The 27,039-nt window shown below is 36.4% G+C and overlaps 2 protein-coding genes and 1 long non-coding RNA gene across 3 annotated transcripts; 1 reads left to right on the top strand and 2 right to left on the bottom strand.

The window, feature by feature from the left end:
• Positions 1 to 432: 432 nt before the first annotated feature.
• On the top strand, positions 433 to 18,043 carry LOC140164848 (uncharacterized). Its single transcript, XM_072188225.1, has 11 exons — positions 433 to 532; positions 1,869 to 1,985; positions 3,009 to 3,128; positions 4,983 to 5,096; positions 6,127 to 6,246; positions 7,332 to 7,448; positions 7,893 to 8,003; positions 8,616 to 8,735; positions 11,528 to 11,641; positions 14,467 to 14,580; positions 15,176 to 18,043. Exons 1-11 carry the CDS (start codon positions 442 to 444, stop codon positions 15,340 to 15,342), a joined length of 1,305 nt encoding a protein of 434 aa, XP_072044326.1. The 5' UTR covers positions 433 to 441; the 3' UTR covers positions 15,343 to 18,043.
• A 5,953-nt stretch (positions 18,044 to 23,996) lies between these two features.
• Positions 23,997 to 26,603, bottom strand: LOC140164011 (uncharacterized). Its single transcript, XR_011860458.1, has 3 exons — positions 26,540 to 26,603; positions 25,328 to 25,427; positions 23,997 to 24,142 (listed from the first exon to the last, which is right to left on the bottom strand). It is a non-coding gene; the product is annotated as an uncharacterized lncRNA (long non-coding RNA).
• Positions 24,600 to 25,313, bottom strand: LOC140164138 (uncharacterized; the record flags this gene model as incomplete). The annotated part of the gene is made up of 1 exon (XM_072187382.1): positions 24,600 to 25,313. A coding segment is annotated over one exon (714 nt), but the record flags the coding sequence as incomplete, so codon positions are not given.
• Positions 26,604 to 27,039: the final 436 nt, after the last annotated feature.

Raw genomic sequence — 27,039 nt, 5'->3', positions numbered from 1 at the left:
TATATTAAGGTTACACTGGTTTGTACTTGGAACACTTTTGACAACTTCAGAATTGAAATCAAAATTAAAAAAGAAAATAAATAAATAAAAAACAGGTCCTAGATATTTATATCTTGTTTTTAAAAAAAAAAAAAAAAAATTGCTTAAGAATATTTTTGTTACGACCACCCAAAAATAGTTTTAGGGTAAATAAAAACGTTTTTGGGGGATTTTTTTTCCAAAACTGAGCATTTTTTCCCAAATTTGACCTCACAGATAGATTTGTCAAGTCTTTGGCATTCTAAATATGTATACTTTTATATACTTTAGACCAACAATTTAGCAGTTATGGGACTTTCCATAATTCCAGAGTTAATACCACCCTTCAGGTTACTTATGGTTATGATGTAGTTATTCTCATTATCTTTCAGAAATCAATGAATGTAAGAGAGCAACCCTTGCATGAATAATGCAACATGTTTGAATGGTGTGGACCAATTTGCATGCTATTGTATGAAAGGATTCACAGGACCACTATGTGAGATAGTGTTAGGTAAGTGTGCACCTCATGATGAGAGGCCGAAATGGATTGGATCAAAATTTCTCAAATATCTGTAAGAACCACTGGTGAAAATACGTTAGTAACCATTGATTTACTGTTTTAGCCTTCATATTTAAGCACAGTACATAATTTTGATATGGCAGTGCATTTGCCTGTTGTGATCATTTATGGCACTTTGGATATTAACATAATGCAAAGCGTGATCCAGTTGATGGGTATGAAACATTGACACCATATGAGTAATAGTGAGAATATCGAACAGGTCGAAATGTATAAAAGGTATCAAGAGCTATCTTAAGAACCACTGAAATACTAGGTTTGTTTGTACTCATTTTAATTCATTTATTTAAGCACAGTACAACACACAAAAATTTTATGTAGGAGTGCATTTGCCTTTTATTCTAATTAATGCACTTTGGATATTACATAATAAGATCTGGATGGGTATAACATTGACACCATTGAGTAATAATTGAGAATATAAGGTAAAAGTGCTCAATGTCCCTGTTAAAGCCTATGTCAAAATAACATAAATCTGGAGGAGTAAGTTTGATCTATCTACAACCTATTGTTTCAGTATTTATTGAGCAAACAGTTAGGAGTCAAAACACAAAAATTTCCTGCTGTTGATGAACATTTTAGAAAATGAATGTCAATAGTAAAGAATAGTTGCACAGTATATATATCTAGAATGACTTGTTACCTTTTTACCCAGACAGCCTGCAAGAACTAATAAAATTATCAATCATTGAAAGTTAGCATAACATAAATCTGGAGGAGTTACATTGGATATCACAGATGGAGTTTTATTGAAAGGCAAACTGGTGAATTTCATTTTCATTACCTTATAAGAACATTTTAGAACCAAATTTAATGCAATCAACATGGGGAGGTAGTTACACTATGGTAACTTTTTGAAGACAGTAGTAATTGGAACTATAATTCTATAATCTTCTGGACCTATTTTTTTTACCAATTTTCACATCCAAAAGCATCATTGATCATGGCGTCAAAATCATTGACCCAGATGATTGCTGACAGAAGTAATCAGAATGTCCAGTTAACCAAATCTAATTGGTACTTACTACCTGAATGAATGATAATCTTCACAAGCGTATGTCAATTATTATTTGTATTATGTATTATTACATTTGTACACAATATTTGATCTTTTCACCATCTTCTTATTTTATTTAATTAAATGAGTAGGAGGCATTCATGATGGGAATCCAACAAAATGGATATGCCATCAGATTGAAGAAGTTGTCAAGCCAAGTAATTTTGCTACCAATTTTGTAATGTTTCTGCCTTGTTTTCCTTTATAAAGCACCGAATGCATGCATAGACAACCCGTGTCCTGAGGAAGCTACCTGCATGAATATAGGCAAGGCTGTGTATTGTATATGTCCTGAAGGAATTGACGACCCATTGTGTTTGGCCACAGGTAAGATTTAATATGTCAACAATCGGGCATCAGCAGTACTCTGTCCTTCTGGAGGGGACATTAAGCTGTTGGTCCCGTGTATAGAGAGTCACATACCTGTATATGTATTTCACAGTCAGTTTCATAAAGAGTAGGGTGTTAACCCCTGACTGACCTAATCCATCCCAGTGTTGTGTGGATATTCATAATCACAGTACAGAATGGCTGCCAATTTAGAGTTAGTGATCAGATCAACAATGACAGCAGTGCTCTGTGCTTTATAGGGCACCATATAAATGCTTGAAATAAATAACATTATTATTGAAATCCAGTATCATTGTTGTATAACATAAATTCAGCATTCCTTCAAAATTACAGTATGATAATGTTCATGTTTAAATCAATGATGTACAAGACATTAAAATCTTGTCTATTGACCAAAATGTCAAAATCAAGTTGTATGACATTCATAAGTCTATCATTTACTTGGTCTATCACTGATTTGAAAATACACTGTACAGTCTATTATACCGAATTTGTTAATTCATTTTAAACAATTCATTGATGATAGCACTGGTAGTATCCATTACTGCCAGCAGACAGGAAGTTTGGAAAGGTGACTTCACGCTATGGGTGTTCTTCATGTGCTTTTGAATGGGACAGCAGTAACCTTGGCCAATTTTAGACCAAAATTTTTGATTTTTTCTTAGTTTGTGAGAACATAACAAGACTTTCCGTCAATGGATTTTTATTGCCGCCGGTAGATGTTTTCTAAATTAAATTTTTCATAACATATTAAAAAGGCAGAGACCCCAGCTGTATAATAAATTAGCTAGGTAAATTTTGAGTAATCTTGATGAAAATTATCAAAAAATTGCCTTTTCTTTTGTTTGTACGGTCCATCACCTGTCACTTGATAGTCTTGTAACATGTCTAATGGCGCTGCCCATGGCCACTCGATGAATTGTTTAATTCGAATTAATCAATTCGATATTATAGACAGCTGTATGATATTTTTAATTCCTTGCTTGATTGTTTTATCAGAGTTTGATCCATGTGGGAGTAACCCATGCCAGCATAATGGTAGCTGTATCCAAGATGTGGATGGATTACGTTTCACATGTATGTGTCAAGGAGGCTGGCAAGGTTCTCTGTGTACTTATGGTACGTATAAGACACTAATGTACATTGCTATAAGGAAATATCATCACCTGACGAAGGACCTTTTTGCTATGTTTTGCATTGATACACACAAAATCAAAATGTATGCAGTAACATGAGTGGTATAACTGCACCTACACTAGGAACAGCCAATGTTCAGGTCTGTCCAGGCTTTGCCCAGACTGGGGTTTGTGCCCAGGAATGTACAGACATCCAAAATCCAAGCAACATTGTCCATGTCTTACCTAGGGTTGCCCAGACATGTCCAGAACATGATTAAGGATTGTTACCCTGAAATGCCAAAGCAAAGAAGCATTAAAGATATTGTAGTGGGGGATAAAAGGAATGATTGGCTTGGAGATGAGCAAGTAATTGGAAGCAGCTATTGTGGAAGGATGAATATTTTATAATATGCATGGACTGATAATATATAATGTCAAAAGAGGTAGCCTTGTGGTCATTCCAATTACCTCTTTATTTCCACTGAAGCCATTTAATTGCACTGGTTTGATATGTTGTGGACTCTTGTCCACTTTTTGGACATGCATGATCTGGACAAGTCTGGCAAAACTGGGATGTAATGACTTTGCTTTGATTTTGGATATCTGTAGATTCCTGTGCACAGGTTTACAAAAACCTGTGAGATAATCCCCTGTCTGGGCAAAGCCTGGGCAGACAGCTGTTCCTAGTTCTACCAATGGGGAATTTAATGTCAAATGCATTTTTACCATGTTTCTAATCTTTAGCACATGAATGTTAACTGTGGACTGTCCATGGTTTGGCATGTTTCCACCTTTGCAGGTGCATCATGTGTGTTCATGTTTTAGTGGCAATTTTATGGGTGTACCAAATGAGATTTTAGGTGTAGAATTGTCACCCCTGTGCAAAAACATATATGTGACATGATTAAGGGAATGAGTCACATGTCGGCAATTTTCAATTAGAAGTTTTTTACATTATTTTCTGCCGGTTTATGAATGCTACATTTTGATGCAAACCTCAACAAAATCGGACATCTGGAATCACCAAGTTATGAGCAATTTATCAATGGCTGATAAAAGAAAAGAATTTGAACACTGTTTTTGCCAATATCTCAAAAACAATCTCAAAAACAATATTAGCAACATCCAACTCATTCCTCTTGATCATGTCACATATGTGGAAATGAGAGTATAAATGAGAGTATAATTAACCAGTAGATACCAGTAGATACCAGTTGTAGTCCTATGACATATTGGATGGATGGCCTAGTGGAAAGTTAGCCCATATTTGCAAGACTACTTTGAAGATACATTACCAACTTACCTGTCTGCTACGCTCTGCGTACAAACCAGCTCGATCACTTGATCTTCTACTGAAAGATGATTGAAATCTCCCCATGTTAATCTTAAATCGGCCGGTGAACGCTCCTTTCATTTCGCTGCTCCGGCTGTTTGGAATTCGCTTCAAACAGCCTCCATAACATACATTCGCTTACTCAGTTCAAAAAGCAACTTAAAACTCATCTTTTTCTTCTTGCTTTTCCGGATTCACAGATGTAACTTGTTTGTCTTTTTTGTTTGTGCGCCTTGAGTTCTTTTGAAGATTGTGCGCCTACTACGAACCCTCCATTATTATTATTACTATATGCATGCCTTCAAGGTGAAATAAACCTACTCATGTTACTCTCTGGCCATGGTCTGGTCTGCTGTTTTCCTGGGCAGTGAACATTTTCAATATGGGGGTTTACATCAACTTCACCTGTTTGAAATGTAGCTATCTTATACTAATTAATGATATAGTCATTGCTCTTCCTTTTTATAACTTTGTGGTGGAGGCAACTTGTTGTTTTCATTAGCCTTATGTTTGATATTACAGATATCAACGAATGTAACAACAATCCATGTATGAATGGTGGAGTTTGTTCTAATGGTGTCAATGCTTACTTCTGTACATGTGTACCACCATATACAGGCATGAACTGTGAACAAGGTAAGATGATCCAGAAATTAGACCTATCTTGGTACTAATTGTTGATATCATAATTATTATTAACAAGGTCGCAGAATTTAGCAAATGTTAGATGCTAATTTTGTTTCAATCAAGTGCTTTAAGTACAAATATAAACACCAAATTCTGACTTCCAAAACTGGTAATTGAGATTCTTGTTTTTCACCATTGCATGCTGGAGATGAAAATGAGTATTGGAGCCTCCTCAGATCCATATTGCCCAGGGTGACTCACTGAAAAACATCTTTTTTTTCAAGAGAATTTTGAACAAATGTTTCATTAATCTTACTGAATGACCCTGTTTTGTCTCTAAAATTTACAAAACTTCATTGGTTTTCTTCAAATTTTCTTAAAAATCATATTTTGATGACTTTTTGAAAATTGTGTGTCAAAAGTTAGTAGTAAATTTTTATATTTTAATCCAAATGTTTTTGGACCTTCTCAGCTAATAACCTCTTCTTTAGATGTCAACTCTCTCACCAAAAGACCTACTTTTGAATTGGTGTCGCTTCTAATGTCGAGTGCCATCAGGGCCATATTGAAGTGGTACATGGATAGGGGAATGAGAATTGACTCTATACAAACCAGCCTTGGCTGACCTACTCGTTTTTAAAGTCATAGACATTATTATTATTTATTATTATGCACCATCTATCTTGGGAAATCCTATTCCGAGGTGCAAAGAAGATGATATGTATTAACTGATTAAGGTATAAACATTAAGAGTATCATAAAATTATACATCATAAGCAATACACAAACTTTGGAACAATATAGGCCCAAACTGTAAATATTGTCAGGTGTCAAGAAAACTGTAGAAAAAAAAATGTTGACTAATGCAGTCATTACAATAAATTCAGGTTATTTCAAGAGGACCCTATGTTGCATTTGGAAGAAGTAGGCTTTTCAATAAGCATCAACACTGATTTGTACCAATCATTTTAATACAGCCTGTATATATAATCAAAACATGTAGCTTATTACATATCCATTTGACATTGTTTCTTGGTAGGTCCAGCTCCCTCATACTGTCTGGAGAATCCATGTAAAAATGGAGCTCAGTGTATAGAAGAAGACGACTCTCGAATGTGTATTTGTCAGCCTGGGTTTGAAGGTGGTTACTGTGAATTTGGTAAGTATTAATAGCATTTCAGACTTGCCATTGATGCAGGCTTACCAATGTACAGGCTATTGTACTCTGTCGTTTGTCCCACCATCCTGTAAAAGGCTCCATCTTACATTTGATTCAGGTTTGCCACATTTTTAGACCACTTTAAAAGGTGATGGCCAGTGTTAAGTAGTCCATTTTGAGTCTCTGGCATAGGAAACAGCACCTAAAAGCCTTATATTTTGGTACTTGTTTGTTTTTCATAGAAAGCACACAAATGGACTGATGACCATTTGATTGTTACTTTCTTCAAGATTGATTACACTGGTTTTTAAACACTTAAAATGGCCAATTTAGCACTTTCGTGATTACAAAATCTTTAAAATTAAAGGAATTTACCATCAAAACCCACTGCACGTTGAAACTTGCAAAAGTATCTCACTTGTTGAGAAGGTGAGGTGTTGTATTCCGAGGCACAGTGTATCTTTTAAAAGGGGATGTTCATAGTAATATCAATCAAATTTAATTCTCAACATCATCTTTATCATCATCAATAAATTGATCCAAACAGAGAATACATAGATCTGCCATCATCAATAAATTGGTCCAAAGAATACACTGACAGAAAGTTAATTTCTACTGTATATTAATGAAATTAAAGCCATAATGTATGATCTTATAATATGAGATTGGTTAATTGTTTCAAACCTGATTTTCCAGCATATTTGTAATGTTTACATATGTCCCAACTTAAACCAAAACGGAATCGGTCATTTGTTGTGTTTTTCATGTCAACAGAGTAATTTTGGCATGATTTTGTATTTAGACATTTTAATTAAAATTCCCCATAGAACTCCTCATTAAACAGCCAAAATAACCAGTGGGCTTTCTTTCAATTTTTTGGCTTAAAATGGACAGAAACCTTGCCTAACATTTATTACTAATATTATTTTAGCATTTTGAGAATAACAAAATAAAAATTTGTACATTATGTCTTTAAGAATGTGTGCTTTTCTGGACCCAGTATTTCATCTTTTATCTTTTAAGGTGATGATTCTCCTCAAATTTACAACCTGGAAATAATATTAATAATGTGTTTGTACTTTCAGATATCAATGAATGTAACAGCGCTCCTTGTCTTTATGGGGGTATATGTATTAATGGTATCAATGAGTACTTGTGCCAATGTCCATTTGGTGAAATACAAGGGCCTAGTTGTGAAAGACGTAAGTAAATGTTTGAAAAGTACATCCATTCATGTTGTGTGGTTTCTATGCAATAAAAAGGTTAGGTTAGGAGGTAATATGCTTATGTGTTGCTCATGAAATTGTCTGCTTCCTTATTATTTATTCACATGCCCAACAAACTTTGAATTTTAAGTGTGCTAATTGGTGTATTAACCTTTGTAACACGATCACGATGGTGTTGGTTTTTAATAGGTTTGAGTTCATTTTACAACCTTTTTCCACTAAATTGGGGTACTGTTTAAATGCCTCCATAGCCTAGAGTAATTAGCACTATAGGTACTAATTACTCTGCCAAATATGACAGCTTTAACATGATTTGCACAATTGTAGTGCATTTGACTAAAATCTCTTGAACTAATATTGCAACACAAGATTATGTGCCGCTGTCAATACTAATTCCATTATATATTTTGCTCTTGCCAGACATTTGTGAGACAAATCCATGTGTTAATGGCGGCACCTGCATAGAACGTACTGTCTACTTTTACATGTGTATCTGTCCATCTGGCTTCATCGGAGAATTCTGTGAAATATGTAAGTACAATTCATATTCTTGTCCCAATTTCATTACATTTTGTTACCTGGAGAGATTTGATCATATCTCATCTCCTTTTTCAACCAATTCGACGGTAATAACTCTTGTAGTGAGGGATCAACATTTAACCACAAATTGCCTCAGGCAAAACTCACTTCCTGGGAACTAAATACCACACAAGGTCATTTTTATGTAACTCATTGACCCATTTGTGTTATATACTGCCTCTAGCTATAATAACATCCTTGTGATCTAGTCAACTCATTGATAGATACGAACCTCAGGAGGGAATTCAATTTTTGATCAATTCTCTCCAGGTAGTGAAACATAATGTCAGAAAAATACAGTACATAGCTAAATCCTAATCCTTTAGTTAGTATTAACTAACAATAAAAGTCAAATTTTGATATTTTTGCAACTTGAGGGAAAATGGGCCAAAACATGCACTTGATTACCAACTGGATCTGCAGTCCAAAAAGCCAAGAAAACAACACCATATGCATGGAATTATGGTGAAAAACAGGGTGTGATTATAATTGAGTAAGAAAATATACAATAATGGGTGAACAAGAAGCTTTACAATGATTGTTGACATGTATGTTCCCTTACAGTGGTTCCATCTCAATGTGATGATGCCGTGTGTAATTTTCATGGGCGATGCATAGTTCTTCAACAAGGTAGTGTCCATTGTAGCTGTGATTACGGCTATACTGGCTCATTCTGTCAAACAGGTAAGTGACAATGTACTGGGATATTCCACTTGAAATCCATACACCCCCATGAAAGAAATGATCTCCCACATAGGTAGTGGAGATTTCAAATGGAATCACCCATTCAGGTAACTCCATTTGAAATTCACACTCCTTGTGTGGGCAGACCTTAAAATCAAGGTCTATAAACTTGGAACGGTTGTTTTGCATCGATTAAGGTCCAGTATTCCACAGGGATTTCAACTGGAATAGCCAATTTACAGTTTGCCACAATCCTAATCTGTGGGGAAAAAAGATTTTCAGGTTTACTTGGAAAACCAAAAAAAATAAATAAATAAGACTTGTCCAAATTATTTTGGCATTCTTTACGATACATGTTGTAACATTTGTAAATTATCTAAATTGATCTTCGAATAGGGTATTTTGTATGTTTTTATAGATTTAGAAGGATTGTAAAAGGTTGTTTCATACTTCAGGGTACATTTGTTGTTGAAAATGTGACTATTTTGAAATAGAATAATGATGATGAGGAATGGTGCGACTAGGGAGGGCCCTGGATTGGGCCCTGGGCTGGTTTACCATGAAGGCCTGCTAAGTATCAGCTTACATTATTTCACCAGACTTGACAGGAATCTTGTCAAACTGCAATAGTGTTGTTAAATTATTTGACTTTCAGCTTCTCTTGATATTTTGGGTCTGAAATTAAAGTTTGATAAAACACTTTATTTTTCAATTTCAAAGCGGTAGGATGTGACACAGGTAAGTACATAAAGCTGATAATTATGAGCATGATTCAAGATTTTAGAATGAGCAATGTCTGTTTGGGAATCCAAGAGCATGACACAGAGTTTTCCTATCGTTCTGGCAAACATGGCAAAAGCACACACATGACCGGACCCCCCTTTTTAGGGGGTAGGGGAGGGGTGTCTGTCGACCAAACAAGTATCCTTTTTTCTTCTATATATACTGTAAAAACTCGGTAGTTAGCATAATAATGTGCTTACTATGAAGAGCCCCATCCACAAAAGTGTAAAGGGTTTTGAGCAAATAATTGAAACACATAGTTATATACGAACAAGTAAACCCGCAAATGTGTGTCTCAACCCCATTAGCTCAGTTGGTAAAGCGCCGGACTTTGGTACAATTTTTCACCCATTCCGAACCCTCCAAAGGTGGAAAACTTTTAAATGCATTTTTACATTATTTGCATTGTCTTGGTTATAGTCAGCAACTGGGGACATTCACAGTTGTAGGTGTGTCCACAGTCTCAATGTGTGTATCCTAATGTAGGTCCACGTTTGCAGGTAATTACATACACACCCCAACCCTACACACACACCCCCACACATTCATCGTAATCCGAGGACATATGTGCCCCCTTGATTTTACACCTCAAAAACAGAGGAAACACACATTTGAATGTTAATGGTGACACTATGGACTTATTTACATTGGTTTGACATTTCACAAGAGACCAATGGCAGGTATTTCACCCATACCTAAGGCTTCTATGCAGAGCAGGGAAAATGTGGACATACTTAGTTTTTATGTGTGTCCACTCATACTGAACTTTTATTCATGAGTGTGTCCACAGTTCACGGTGAAAATCAGCGCACCCCATGCCCACACATGCATGTATCACTGCCTTAATAAAGACACCAAACTTGGAATGCATGTCCTCAGAGAGATACTAAAGTGGTCCTCAGTCCTTGAAGAATAGAACAGGAGAGTACCAAGTGTGTGATACAAGTACACACTTGTTTGAGGGGTCATAATTCTTAACAAATTGATTAAGAACAGTTTGATACCTTTCTTGTGTAATAAGAATTCCAAATCACCCAGATTTCAATGATTTAGTGAAAATTGGTGTGATTGGAAAACTTGCAAATTCAATCAGATCACATGGTGTAAAATTGCTAGGCCTGAGATGTTTTAGTCACCTGAAGCAAGTGGCCGCCAATGTTTGCCATCTATTGGTAAGAACCTGGACGGACCACAGTGTTTTCAATTTTGAGAGCATTGTGTGTAGTTGATACCCATCAAAGCATCCTCCTACACAGTAACTGGCATTTTCAGATCATACCAATTGTCACAAAATTTTTAAAATCTGGACAATTTGGGAAACTTGAGCTAACAAATTTCTTTCAGATAACATTCTTAATGAATCAGGTTAAGTATTAAGACTTATGACCACTCAAAAAAATGTGGACCCTCTTTTTGTGAAAAATATATATTTATATATTATAGCTGTATAGGTATATGGGTCCTCAGAAAACCAGTGTGTTTTAAGAGTTTAGGTCCTCAGATGTATAGTAAAACTAACACACCCCACCCACATCCCCCTGGTGTATGCAAAAATGCATGCTTTTGAATTTATTTGCCTTGCTGCATGCTCACACATGTCATTCTTATTGCACAGATTCACCAATTTTAATTGTTACATATCACCCCAACTGTGGACATTGTTTATAATGTGTCCAGCAAACACAAGTCTTGGATGATTCATGTTTTACATTGTGTCTCATGTGTTAGCCAATGTAAGGGTGTAATATTTTTGTGGTGAGTGGGCAGTTCCTTTCCAAATGCATGCAAGCTTATAAGATGATTATAATTCTGTCTCTGAATGTATTGTATCAACTTTGTCTTTTGATCTCTGTGTTGATTTGAGATGTTTAGGTATGGAGCAGTTGCAAACCTGTGTGTCACATGATTGACCTGCTGCTCGTGATAAAATGCTTACTCATCATCTATCTGTTTATAATATTGTTATCACTTCTGTAATGACATTTGTTCTGAATTTCTTCTTTACACAGTACCAGATCCATGTGCTAACCATGACTGTGTTAATGACGCTATATGTATGGCTAATGGACATGAGTATATATGTCTATGTCAGACAGGATGGACGGGATTGTATTGTCACTTAGGTAAGTGTAGCAATATGTGACCATCCACCACGAAGTGGTAGTATAGTCAGCTCTAGATCATTTTCTGTTTATTGCAGATTTTGAAGGAATTCACTTTCAGCTTCAAAATGGCGCCTCAACCAGCTTCATCGGACATCTGGAAGTGAAGTTATAGTTCACCAAAGGTCAAATTCTAGTATATTCAACATAGAAATCCAATTACTGTTTTTGATTGTGTCTCAAAATGGAAAATGCCGACTTTACGACCAGTTTGTGGTGGATGGGCACATATGATTGGGAGTTATGTCATTGACCCTTTAATTGCACAGTGCCACCATCTTGCTACCAATTAGTGACCTGCTCCTACAAAAGAGCATAAAATCCAGTGGCGTAGATTTCTTTTCGACATTGGGGAATCGGGTTGGGAAAAATGTCTTGGAAGTATAGTGAATGCAGCACCTTTTAGCTATAGAATAGTTTATGCCACAAATGTGTATTGGCATATTGAAGCTAGACTGGTGAAATATTGTGCAAGTGTAATAAATGCACGCAAAGCACTCAAACATTGCCACTTTTTAGGCTAAAATGGCTAAATACATGAATGAGGTTAATTAGGTCAGAAAACCATATACAGTCATGAGCATTTGGGGGGGTGGTGATTGTATGGACCATCACCCTCATCAAAATATTGGGGGTTATTTATCCCCATCCCCCTTGGGATATACGCCTGTAATAAAATTGCAAGTTGGACTTTATCTGTCTTTATGAACCAAAGAGAAAAAGTACTCACTGAGCTGAGTATACAATTTTCAAATAATTCCAAACAAATTACCAATCAAATTGAAATCAACACAATATTATTTTCTTCCCATGCCAAAATAATTATATTCTCCCATTACTTAATTCACACCCATATTTGGGTGGGTGGGTGATAGGACAAAAAACTCCTTCTGGTGTGACAGACAAAAACCAAATGATACCAAATACTAACAAAGAGAGCATAGCAATGCAGGAGCTGGAAAACTGATAAAAATGCCATATCTAAGCAACCAGCAACCCAAAGCTGGTCTATAAGCATATAAAGCTGGCCACTCTTATGCAACCCTTGATTAAACAAGTCCCAGTATCTACTTAAAGCAGGCCCATTCCATGTCAACTCAGGGATGTGCACACGCAGCACCTCTTCAATTTTTTTTCTTTTTCTGTGTGGTGGTAGATATTGATGAGAAAGTAAAATCCTGAAAATTTGAGCTTCATACTCCATTTCGTTTTCCGTGGCATCAATTTGAAATTTAGGGGTCAGCGTAAAAATGTATGCATAGAAAGCGATGTTTGGAGGTCCATAAATGTATAAAAGGAACCCTTTAAAACTGTGAAAAGTATGTATCCTGGGGTACTTTTTGGTGTAGAATTCAAATCTGCTGTCATTCAGAAAACTTGTAACTCCTTTACTTTAAAAGATATAGGGCCCTCAAAATGCAACCGTCCAACCAGGACCAACTTTGGGGGTCAGAACTCCAAAAGTAAAAATAATTTTAGCGTCAATTTGTTGGCCAGTCAGAGCCCTTTGGTAGGACATTACTCTTATTCAATATTGAGCATATTAGAATACATTTAGCTGAGATATTACCCATGCAAAATCACTTTTTTTTCATTTTTACCCCCCTGAAAACCAATGTCAGACAATTTGCCCCACCATCAATTTCAGGTATGTTGAAGATATGTTCTTGGACAACATTTCTGAGAGATATTGGCTTTGGTTCTTGATGGCTTCAACACATTAGTAAGGTTTGCCTTCTCCATAGAGTTGTACATGAAATCATTATACATGCAAAATCAAAAATGTGTACAACTCTATGGAGAATGAAGCTCAAATTTTCAGGATTTTACTTTCTCATCAATATCTACCACCACACAGAAAAAAAAAAAATTGAAGAGGTGTTTTATGTGCACATCCCTGGAGTTGACATGGAATGGGCCAGCAACTTTTTCAAACCTTATTATCAAAATTTTTAATTGCAACTTCTATTTTATCTTTAAAAGTTCATATTTATATACGTTTATGCCAAAAACAAAATTTCCCCAAAAATTTCAGTTACGTTAGTTTTGCATTCTGCTGACAAACTGTACCTTTTGCTTCATGTCACTTGCTGCATGTTTGCTTTTGTTTGTTGTTTCATCTTTAATTATTTGGAGGAAATACAGCCTTCTTATCTCATTGCTGTTATGGGTAGCCATTGGTTAGACATGTATACTGTCATTGAAACATAATTATTTATGTGTTATAAAAATGATTGACAACTTATCATTTGTAAATTTTCTTGTTATCATATCCAAGTGAATATTGGGTAAAATGATGTTAAAACATACCTATGATGATGTTTCGTGCTACATCATAGCACTTTCTCAAATTGACTGACCAATTCTTCCAATCCTTGTCTGCTTCCTATTGGAGTTTGACGTTGGTGGTGTGGTTCAAAGACAGACAGCAGAATAGAAACAGAAGACACATAAAAGAAGCAATTTGGATACGGAAAAGGGGGGGCCAACAGACTAAACCGAGATGAAGGAAATCACTTCCTGCCGCATATCTATGACCAGCCCCTAAAGACCAAAACAGCACCACCAACGTCAAACTCCAATAGGAAGCAGACAAGGATTGGAAGAATTGGTCAGTCGATTTGAGAAAGTTCTATGATGTAGTACGAAATGTCATCATAGGTATGTTTTAACATCATTTTACCCAATATTCACTTTGATTTGATAACAAGAAAATTTACAAATGATATCTATTGACAATCCTGATGAACTGATTGACAACTGTTTTAACTTTTTGTGTTCTACAGAAGAGAATGAATGTGCTAGTAACCCATGTCAGAATGGCGGTGAATGCTTTGATAAGTTTGATGGCTTTGAGTGTATATGCCCAGAAGGCTTCACAGATTCACTATGTAGCACAGGTAAGCACCACAGCAGCTGAAGGGAGTATCCCATTATGCTTTGCGGTACCATAATAGAACTGAATGTGCCATAGAAAATGTACACTTTAACTTTCAATTACTTGCTTAAATCAGGGGAGCTTAGACTTTTGTTTGAAAAAATATCATCCCTAGAGTATTGTGAATCTATCAATAGCTCTCAATATCTAAACGGCTCTTGTTTATATTTTGTAGCTCATTGTTGCATAAAAAATATTTATTCCTATATGTGTACATCCATATCAAAACGATGCACTTGTCGGCTGCTACATGTGTCTCATTTCACATAATAGCTAGAAATAAATACCAGACTCATCTCAAGTGGAGGTCACTTCAAATCATCCCTAAATCGCATAGTTATAAGGAATGTTCTCTGTAATCCTAAACCGTGTGACTTGGGATGATTTAAAGTGACCTCCACTTGAGATGAAGTCTGGTATTCATTCTAACTATCATATGATATGAGACGCATGTAGCAGCCGACAAGTGCATCGTATTGATATGGATGTACACATATTTCCTCATTTATATTTGACATAATCTTATTATAAATACTGTTTCTATTGTTTTCCTCCAGCAATCTTAGGCAGTATCTCGCACCTCAGCTCCAAGACAGAAAAATTAGAGTGGCCATGGATCCTCATCTTGATAATACTGGCTCTTCTCACCCTATTCATGCTTGCACTACTTGCATTTTTTGCACACAGAAGAAAGAAGAGAAATTCAAAGGAAATTAGTGAATAGACATAGTACAGTCAAATCAAAAGGTTCAAATCAAAGACATGTGTTTTATCATAATAATTATGTCAAAGATGTGTCAACTTGCTCTGGTTTACAAACCCATTTCAATTTCCCAAATCTGATGAATATTTCAGATGGTTGGAATACTGTCTATATAGTAGATGAGATTTTTACTATACCAGGTATCCAGGCAAGTAACCACTTTGTTACCACGGTTGTTTGATGTGATCATTTATTAAATTTTCTAACAAAAAACATTACACAATGTTCAATTCTAGACCTGTACAATACCAACACCTATCACACTAGTATACATATATTTTAAAGCTATTTTTAAGATATATTTTCGTTTCTATATCAAATTATTAATTTTTTCTGATTTGTGGTAATTTTTATTCTATAAACTGTATATTTGTGTGCAAATTGAGGGCGCTATTTATATATATTTTAAATTTAAATTAGCCAAATAATATGACTTGTTCCTTACATTTCATGATAATAATTTTTGAAAATTTCATTGTCATTTGTTAGTATTGTTTCTGTTGTTCTAATACCATTATGCAAGTGTCTACCCCTTGTAAAGATGCAAATAAGATTTTAAGATAAATAGCGCCATCATTGTTCAACTTTTCTTAAAAATGACAGTTTTACAATACATCAAACAACCGTGTTACAGCTTGCCTGGCCTGCATGTTTACAACTCTGAATTGCCAATGGATACAGGTGTCAAATATAAGTTTTATTGTACATTGTGACATCTGTATCATGTCAGGAAATTAGTGCAATAGTTTCAAGTTAAAGCAACACTAATACGGACAATGTCATGTCTTAATGATATGCATTATCTTGTTATTTTTTCTGAATGCTTAATATTAATTTGTGACTTTTCACTCAAAGTAAGACAGTGGGAAGGGATTGGTTTGACAAGCACTTGAAGTGCAGTTGCATGGAGATCTATTGCTATATGTGATGCGATCAAGCAAAATCAGTCGGAACTCGAAATTTCCAGTTTCTTATAGAATAGTAAAAAGCATTTACAATGATGCATTTGGCAGAAAACCCCATTGACCTTGAACAACTAGTTCCAAAGATATGAGCAATTAAAGAGTTTCCAAAACAAAAGGAAATATTTAATTTGTTTGGCTATATCGCAAAATCAATATTTTCGAGTTCCGACTGATTTTGCTTGATCGCATCACATATGAGGCAAGAATAAAGTTGTTTTGTTTGTCCACACGAACTCAAAAAGGTGCAAGGTTGGTCATCTGATCTTTTTTTTTCCATTGGCAAAACATATGTAATTGAAAAAAACAAAAACCTAAATATGTGAGAATTGGGATTGAGATATTTTATTATTGTGTCACTTGATTTATGTTTTAATACAGTTTTAAAATGTGAAGAAAAGTGTAATAATTCAGGATGTCAAGATAATGAAAGAAAAGTGGACAAACAAACAACACTTGTTTTGCCTAATAGTTGGACAATTCTGTAGTGGGTCCTAATTAAGTCAGTCTTAACCATGTGAAGAAACAAACTAAAGTGAAAGATTGCTTTTCACTGAGACAAATCTAGAGAAGGCCTATACATGGATCCTATACCAGAAGGAAGTCAGTTTGACTGAAATTTCTTCCCACAATACAATATGCACGGTGCTAACAGTGCATTTATCAGCACCCCACACACATGATAGCAGAGCGTACAGTATGTGACACACACTACGGGTTGTTTCAGGATACGCAATGACAGAGTAATTTCTGTCAAACTGACTTCCGGTAAAGAAACCCAGGTTCCACGTATTGCAGTAAAATACATAATGGGCCAAAACTTTTAACACATGTTAAATTCGAAAAGCACAATAAATTTATGGTATGGTTCTGAAGTTAAATGTGAACAGCCTTGTAAATAAAAATAATAGTTTCTGCTATACAGAAGTAGTCAAATATGTTGAGAGAACAAGACAGTTGAATATTAATTGTCCCTGCAACTGAAGATTAATTGTCCCTGCAAAATGGACTTTGAAATGAGCTATGTTTCATGTGGGTGTTGGGGTTGTGTATGGATGTATGTGTGTGCAAATAATGTTAACCCTGGGCTTCTTTTGATGATTTCTTCCACATAATTTCATCAATTTCAATGGGACTTGGACACAAAATGAGCCTTGGGTAAAATGATATGTGTTATGTCAACAGATGTGAGGTCAAAATCTGGTAGTCATTGGAAGTCATTTTACAATATGTTCAAAATGCTTCACCATGTCCATAAGTTGATCAATTATTGTTAAGGCACTTGCATGGATTGACCCTTTGGTCAGGGGCAATGTAGGGTAGTATATAATCTGGAGTCATTAGGTCTGATTTCCCAAAGCTTAGCTAGTGGTCAGGCATCCTAAGCCAGCAGGCTAGCCCTACCAATGCAGACCGATTTTATTGATTTATCTTTCTAGTTGATGTACAATGTAAAATTGTAAGCACTGCTTTATAAGACTAATTGGGCTTAACCCTGATGACTCAGGAAGCCTGACCACTAGCCATGCTTCAATAAATCAACCCTTAGGGTCAAGAGAGGTCATTGTTGATTTAGGGCACCAAAGGTTAACATTTCTCCCACACATTGATGAATTTCAAAAGTATTTACACACAATGACTCTTGGGAATAATGGATGTGTGATGTCAACAGATGTGGGGTCAAAGGTCATTTAGTGGTCATTTGTAATTCATTATGCAATATGTAATTTACTAATCCACTTATTAGTTTCTTACATGAAGTACTATCAAATTTAAATTGTAAAGAAACCCACATACTATCTTGGCTGCTTAACTTTGACTGGGTACTTCACAATGCCTTTTTGCAGAAGCCAAATGTGAAGCTATTTGAGTGCTCAGAAGTTGATTAGTCGCAGAATTTTTGTTGTTTTCTTTGGTGGTTGGTTACTTCAGGGACTGCCTTTTGAGGAGAGCGAGAGCAATCACTCTCTACTGCTCTCCTCAAATCTGATATAGGAGAGTGATTTTTAGCTCTCCTTAGTTGACCATTCTCTCCTTACATTCTATTGTAAATGCTAAACAGCTCCCCTTTAAGGCTCCAGAAGAGCTATTGAATGCTCTCCTGCAAATTCCAAAAGACTGGTTATTTGGTTTCCATTCATTGATGGTCTTTGGGATATACAAGTCCTTGTAACAGTCCTTGATGGCTTGTGGTCGATTAATGGCCCTTGTGTTTGTTTCTTCAAGTGGGGTGGGCGACTGGTGTGACAACTTTGTACCAGTATGACAACCTGATTGGTGATGATTACCAGGTGTCACATCTGCAGCATGTCCCATTTTTGTCAGCATTTGAAATACACTATTATATCTTTGGTAGTTTCTACATGCAAACCTGGCAGCTTTATGCTGAACAGACTCTAACTCACGGTATGTATGAGTTGTTGAGTTGTGGGGTCTCCATTGAGCTCTGTGGAGCTCTATGAGGGTTTAATGTCTTAGTCAAAATTGCTATGTTGTCGTACAAACATAACAAATTTGACTGATAGTTAAACATTACAAATATGCCAAAAAATTAGTTTTGAAAATAATAAGTTCATTGAACATATTTTACATTGTGGCTTATGTACCAATAATCGTTTTTAGACAATGGGTAAAGTATTCAGGGGCTATGCAATAATTATCTTTTCCCGGTGGGAATAAAAGGAGTGCGGAACAATATTTGCGGGACAAAATGGGGGATCAATTTTGGCAGGGCAAAAAATGCAGGGGGAACCAATTTCTAGCATGTAAAAAAAAGGGAGGGATTTTTCTTTTGTCAAAAGAGGGGGGGGGAGAGGGCAAGAGATTTTTGGCACACGTTTATGGGGCAACTTTTATAAAAAGACTTGTATTCGGAAACATTCAAATATGCTCACATTATATATCTAGGCCATTAAGTTTGCAAATTGGATTCCCAGAAATTTGGCATGTACCAAGGATATTTTGTAAGGCTGAGAATCTTTTGACAGGCCGAGAGCGGGGGAATGCAACAATGTTTTTTTTGGCATGCTGAGTGAGAGGGGGAAAAGAATTTTGTGGCAGGACATTTTTAAAATTACCTACCCTGGGGATAGATCATTTTTGCACAGCCCCTAAAGTTACACTTTTGGGGATTGTTCATTGAAACCAGATACAAATTTGTCATGACAAGAGCATTTTTTCAAAGAATCAATAAAATGAGAAAGGATTGAATGAGTAGAGGTGAGGGAACGTATTAACAGCAACATTGGATAATAGAATTGGCAATTTTGATTTTTTTTTTTTTTAAAGATCAGAATGTAGAGGTATGAAGATTTTTGTTCAGGATGTGTTTTTTTTTGGGTTTTTTAAAATTTTTTTCCATTTCAGTCAATGTATGATTTCTTAACATTTGCCCCAGTTTTCTTTGTAGTAATTATTGCTATCTCTCAACCTATGATGATTTTGAAATGTTCATCATGTCAATATTGTATAATGTAAACGTAACTTGCTCCAACTCCTGGACCAACTCCAGCATTATGTAGATAAGATAGTATAATGTCAAATGTAATATTATTTATGATTAATGTATGCCATAATAAAATTATTATATCTGCGTAGTTCATTGGTAAAATTGGAGATAGTAGATTGAACATTTGATCCAAACACCAAAAGTATTCCTGCCTTAGATTCAGATGGTAACATCAGTACAAATGCTTATAGTCAAATGCAGTAAACCTTTGACGAGCACATATTTTAAGTATACATTGCGTATTTACTGCGTTGGACACACTTGTCTCTGATTGTCTGCTGAGGCGATCTGCTGTTGCCGAGTGGAAATTTATGAATGGACTGTGCGCCATACGCGTTGTTAGCTCTGAATTTGCAACATCACAGTAGTCGCGCTCGTCAAAGGTTTGCTGCATTTGATTATAATAGTACAAATGCTTAAAGGAGGATTTCGTGATCCTAGCATCATATTTTTATGACATTTTTCAGTACATATCTACGAAAAAAGCAATTTCAGTTGATTCCGATTTTGAGCTTGCGAGTTATGCATGAATATGTGTATTACACTGCTCCATAGACAGTGTGTTGTAATTTCGTTCTGGTATACCAGAACGAAATTCAAATTTCACGATATCTTTGCTAAACGAATTAATCTGCATGATATATTTTGTACATAAACATTATGTAGCCAGAGGTTTCCAGTAATATAAAAATCTCAACTTTTTTTGAGAAAAGTGGGGGGATGAGGCTGTGGATCATGAAATGCCCTTTTAATAGACTAGTCAATTTAAAGGCCTATTCAGTGATTTGCTCATCTGGGTGATTGTAATAATCATGAAAATTCAGACTTGGCACTTTTGTTAGTGTCATAATGTGCTAACGTAGCCTGTTAGTGGTTATGCCAAACACCTTGACATGCATTTAAAGGTAGACTGCTCTGCATTCCGTTTTTGATAAACAATTCATACCATTCCATGCATAAAACATATGAAATCAATGAAATGAGGAAAAAGGCATTTTCTCATGGATAGCATGGATCAAAATCAGAACAGATTGGTGGATTTTCCATGGTCAGAGGAGGGATTAGAGGGATGATAAATTAAAATGGTCTACTACAGTAGACTAATTTAAAGGGGGCTTCAACTTTGTCAATTCTGCTGTTTGTTCATTATCCGTAACTTTTAGGAAATTGATACACAATTTTAATTTTGTTACACTTTCGCAGGAATCACTTAATATAAAGCCTTTAATAGAAAAATAGGTACACCTGGACAAAATCTTTTTGCTTGCCAATGTCTTGTAGCACCCTCTCACAACATATCAAACAAGGAGAAAAGAGTAGGGGTAAAAATGCTAATTTGCATAAAACAATAATGGCCACTATAATGCAGGGCTCAGATTTGGACTAATATACATAAAAACCATCTAATTGTATTCATCTTACTTTTAGGATTCAGAAAAACTGTAGTTCAGTTCTTGAGTTATAAATTTTGGTCTCCACCATTGTCATAAGAGTAAAACAAATAAAAAAATGCTCCAGTTTTGATCAAAGTGGTCTCAAATCGGTCCGCTTGGAAAAACATTTAAACCAAAGAATAGTTTGCCATATCTCTGGTGTTGCGTTACCTGGGTAACAGGGCAAAAACCTCAAAGCCCATTGAATTATGTTATGTTACTCAGGTAACAAAACACCTGACATATGGTAAACTATTCTTTGTTTGAAATATTGTTCAAAGTGGAACAATTTCAGACCACTTTGGTCAAAATTTTTGACCCCTGTGGACAATGATGGAGACCTAAATTTGCTTTTTCTGAATCCTAATGAGAGGAAGACATTGGTATGGGTTTGAAATTTGAGCCCTACACATGTGTTGCAAATATTGTTTGATGTAAATTATATTGCACTCTATTTCCTTTGTTGATATCTTGTTTGGGATGTCTTTTAGAGACACTTACAACAAAAAACATTGATGTACCAATTTTGTGTAGTTCAACGTAAATTTACTCGTCTATAATGTTGGCTAAATTTTACTCAACAATTTGGGTTTTTTTATTTAGCCTTGGACACCCGTGCAATCAACTTGTTGCATAATGTAATGTAAATACACTGACTTCTCCAGTACCGGGCTTCAGTACTTTTAAAAATTGTTCAATAAAACTACTGCATGAAATCTACAATGAGATTAAAGCAAACAAGAGTGGTGTCGCGATGGTGTGTGTGTTCATATAATTACTTTATTCTCTAATTCGCGAGCTTAACCGCGAATAAATCATTTTCTATCCTGCCATCCTGAAGAAGCTGAAACAAAAACATGCAAAAAATGAGAACACTAATACCTGAGAGGGGCCGTACTGCACTGCGAGGCAACAACGCTACGAAGATCAAGGCGTAGAAACTTTGGAGCTGGATTGAAACAAGGAAACGCATTTCTTACCTTCTGCCGTCCTGTGAACTTATATTTTCGTGACAAGCCGTTATACCTGAGACTATGTCTCGGGCTATACTCACGTCACGTTTTGCCACAGAATAAAGTTTCACCTGACTCCTTTATCGCCTTTTGTCGCCTTGAACCAATTCTTTCCGAACCAAATTCATCTTTGCGAACTATCTACTCCTGTTTCTCCGTATCTTATGTCCGCTCCTGTAGAAATCCTTCACAACCGATTTCCAATCTCCAAACCATCCCACATGTTGCACACATTGATTTAGGAATTGGTGATACTTCTGTGTGATTCCTGCATCGTTATCCATCTGAAATTAACTCTCAAAAAGTTTTATCCACTTAAACTTGTCGTGTTGCCGCGTCGAGTGCAAACAGCTCAGTGTTCGCTCTAGCGAACCTCCCGCCTATGGATCTATTTAATCCATCCATGTATTACCTAATATTACGACACCTTCTTCTTCTGGCAATGTATAGAAAATTTATTTATTCTCTAATTCGCGAGCTTAACCGCGAATAAATCATTTTCTATCCTGCCATCCTGAAGAAGCTGAAACAAAAACATGCAATAAATGAGAACACTAATACCTGAGAGGGGCCGTACTGCACTGCGAGGCAACAACGCCTCCTCTCCTATCAGACAATAAAGAACGGGCACCGAAGAAGTGATATTGAATTATTTACCAATTACTAGCTATTTATTCATCTATACTATTTGTAAACAAAATTATTTAAATTCAAAGCAAGTTTATTGCCATATTGAGCAGCTAATCCGAAGCAAACAACAAAACAGTATACAACTACTGCATAGGCCTACTTAAATTAATGACTGGATACTCGCTGCGCTACAATTATTACAATTTTTATAATTTAAATGCCTAACCTCTGCGATACCGAAAGTCTGCTTTCTATAGAGTCATCAACATACCCGTCTTTGGCCGTTTCGGATCGCCATCTGCCGTGACGTTTGAACAATCTATCGCTCACACCCGCATTCGCTGCTGACGTCGCGCCTCCCGCTCTAAGACTGTGTAATCCATAGGGCTTTGGATCAACCTTTATCTCCTTCAATGCCGCTTCAAAAATCTCTCTACACCTAGTGTAAGATAGACTCAATTTACCGTGATTACGCAGTCTATGAATTCCCTTCTTTGAATAAAATTGCAATGGAGAGATTAAGAAAGCCTGATCTGTTGTATCATTCAACCCTGCTAACGTAAGGTATCTTACCAGCATAGCCATAGGACAGGTGGGTGTACCTGTTGCTGAAATGATCACCCATTGACCTTGTCTATAAACATCGGTTTTACTCTCTGTGACTAGAATTTTAAAATAAGTAGAATCACAAAACACGATGTCGCATCTCCTGATGTTTACCAACTCAGCATGCCTAAAAAACCCTGCATACGATAATAAAAACATCACGCACACCCTTAGATCCTGTAACCCAGCATCAGGTCCCCCAAAACGGGCAACTATCGAGCAAAGAATGCCCGGCGAGATCGGAAGCTTTTTCAACACCGGTTTGGCCAAACGCCGTTTTAGGCCTTGCAAGATTAAGTGAATGAACTTAGAGTCACAGGGATTACTGATATTGGGCTGACGATCATGAAACCAGTTAATACCGTAAAAATTGACTCAATTTGAGAATACGGGACTCCGCTCTGATATAATTGTGAAAAGAAACGCGCAATGTCAACAGCTGAGCCAGGTAAAGGATTAACCTTATTGTTGTGACACCATTCCGACCATTTTCTGAACCCTGCACTGTATTTGTCTGCTGTAGATTTAGCTCTCGAATCTTGTAAAATGCCTTGAATCAAGTCGTCTTCCTGTAGGCCTATATCGAGAACATCATGATCATATTGGGTTCTGTAATAAATAGTTGATAGGATATTTGTGAATAATTTTATAATTAAATTATTCTGTATATCTCATACTGGAGGATCACATTAAGGCCTTGCTCATTAAATCCTGTCTTCCAACCGTCATATGGTTGACGGAGCAAGTGCTCCAAACATCATTTTTGTGTGTGTCTTATAACTGAGCCAGTGCTCATGCCTTTATCTCCACCTCGAGCTCAGTCAGTGCTCCATACACCGATATATCTAACAACTTTCCTCCCGAAACCATATGAGAAATACTAAGCCAGTGCACGTATTACTCGAATTTAAACAACCAAGCCGGTGCTCGATTAAAGAACTGTTTCCATTATTTCTACTCATCGTTTTCTTTATTGCAACAAACATGAAACTAATCAGCCGCCCCCAATAATTATAAACCATAACTGACGGGAGAATATTGAGCCAGCGCTCCTTAACCTACTCGATCAACCTTGCAGTCTAATACACATGACTTTACTAGTGAAAAACTTCGAACCAAACGTGGAATTCATATTTCTTCCTTGCACAAAAATGTTCGAAGTATCTGTAAACTGTATGCAAAATTTAACCAAGTCTTTGAAATCACTCTGCTGTGAAAACAACAACGGCCAAAAGGGGGAAGAAGGCCACATTGGAACAACTAATGTTCCTTGTGCTTTGCACACTTTGATATGCCTAAGAACTGCAGGAATGGCGCTGATGGGTGGCACTAGCCAATTGTTATCTGAGCTCCAATCTAACGAGAAAGCGTCCACTTGTGCTGTGCCTGGACACCAGAATTTAGAGTTGAATTTACCCATTTTGGCATTGATGGGATCCGCAAATCTATCGACTGAATATGGCCCCCATAGACTATTCATAAAATCAAAGAAAGGTCGGGAAACGCCCCAGTCATCAAAATCTATGAGTCTACTCAAATAATCTGCTTCCTGATTCTCTGTTCTAGGAATCCATTGAACTTCTAGAGAAATGGAGAACCTCTTGCACACATTGAATATATCTACGGCTATGTTCTGTAACTCCAAATTCATACTACCTTTCGCTGATATCGCAACTACTCCCTGATTATCTGTGTGCAATTTCACCATTTTGCCTTTAATAACTGGCGCGAAAGACAACAAAGCTGTGTGTACTGCCTTTAATTCTCTCCAAGTGGAGCTTTTTAACTTCTCACCTTCATTCCATGAATGAACGCATGATTTTGTACTTGAATTACCATCTGAAGCAATAATTGCCCCGAAGCCAGTGCTGCTCGCATCAGTGAATACCAATACCTGTGGAATTGAATCTACATTGTTTTTCCAGAAAAACACTTCTTCAATAGCAAATTGAAATTTTCTCATGTCCAACTTCGCATCCCAGTGGTTCCTCGACAAAATAGCGGTATGCATGAATCTCGTTTTTAAGAGTGCAATATTACCTACTACTGGTTTGATGGAAATAATTTTACCAGTGAGCGACGCCAGCGTCCTGGCAGATATACTTGGCAACGCATAAATAAATGCATCTATAGATGAATGAATATCGCTAATCCGCTTGTTGGTGATAGCAAGGGACCCTGAACACCCGTCCCATTGCATACCTAACCACTCTATTAACTGAGATGGACTCCATTTGGACTTTTCCACATTTGGAACAAATCCTGCTAATAATAGATCACTCTTTACCTTCTCAGCCTGAGCTGCGCAAACTGCTTCTGACTGCGAAACACACCATCCGTCATCTAGGAAAACAACAATAAACATACCTAGCTCTCGCCATCTTCTGACTAAAGGTCTGAGACATTTCGTAAAAATGAATCCTGACGAGGTTAACCCGAAGGGCAAAACGAGGAAACAATAATACTTAGTTTCCCTTTTTCTGTCCAAGAAAATCCTAGAAACTTACAGTGATCTTCAAACATCTCCACGTGATGATAACCCGACTTTAAGTCGAAGGAAAACATAAAGGAGTCATTCTTGAAATAATTAAGAGCTACCTTCCAATCGTCAAACTTGACGCTTTGTTTCCAAACATGGTCATTAACATGGCGCAAATCTAAAATTAGCCTCTTTTTACCAGAGTTTTGAACGGAAACTGAAAGAGGGTTTACGATATATGGTTGAGAATTTCATTGAACAATGAGACCTTTATTAAAAAGTTCTTGAATTGCTTCTGACACAAAGGAACTGTTCTCAAGTGCAGATTTATTGTTCTTGAGATAAATCGGAGGTGGTGTAGAAACGAAGGGAATTTTATACCCATGCTCGACCGTATCCACTATGAAACTACTAGCCCCAATTTCTCTCCAAAAAGAAACAGATGCTTTGAGCCTCCCTTTAACAATAGGTTCTGCGCTACCCTGCTCGTACTCAAAATATAGTTCTGAATCGAATCGCAATCGTACCGAGTATCATTGTTATCTGTCTCTCGCAAATCTTCGTTTCCCGCATAGAAAGTGTCTTTATTCGTGTCTCCGTCTGTCTTCCATTCCGATTCCACTGACTCTGTATTGACTAAAAATACAAAACATGTCTCATATTAACGTGGAGCTAGTGCGGATGAATGACCTCCTCATACCTGTTACACGCAAGACCCGCTGATTCAATTAATAAGACCATTCTCGTTTTATTAATCGTATTCAATAAATTGATCCGAATCATTCAAAATCATTTATGCATTCAATTGAATAATCACGGGGCTACAACCTCGGAATTAAAAAAAAATTACTACCGCATATGTCTAGCGACCCTCAAAACCTATCAACCGTATCGGACTATGAACTCATCACAAAATATCCTTGAAAAAAGGTGAGGCGCCCATTGTATTTTGTGTGATGCACTGCTAATTCACAATAATGTTATAAACCGTATTGGTTTACGAACTCTTGCCCAAAAGTTATTTATA

This window comes from Amphiura filiformis, chromosome 11, assembly GCF_039555335.1.
Source record: "Amphiura filiformis chromosome 11, Afil_fr2py, whole genome shotgun sequence".
In the NCBI taxonomy this organism is placed as follows: domain Eukaryota; kingdom Metazoa; phylum Echinodermata; class Ophiuroidea; order Amphilepidida; family Amphiuridae; genus Amphiura; species Amphiura filiformis.
This window is presented reverse-complemented; position numbering and strand designations above follow the sequence as displayed.

Coding starts and splice junctions, on each gene's coding strand:
- LOC140164848 (XM_072188225.1), top strand. CDS start 442: ATGAATAATGCAACATGTTTGAATGGTGTGGACCAATTTGCATGCTAT. Junction 533..1,868: donor ACTATGTGAGATAGTGTTAG/GTAAGTGTGCAC, acceptor TCCTTTATAAAG/CACCGAATGCATGCATAGAC. Junction 6,247..7,331: donor AGGTGGTTACTGTGAATTTG/GTAAGTATTAAT, acceptor TTGTACTTTCAG/ATATCAATGAATGTAACAGC.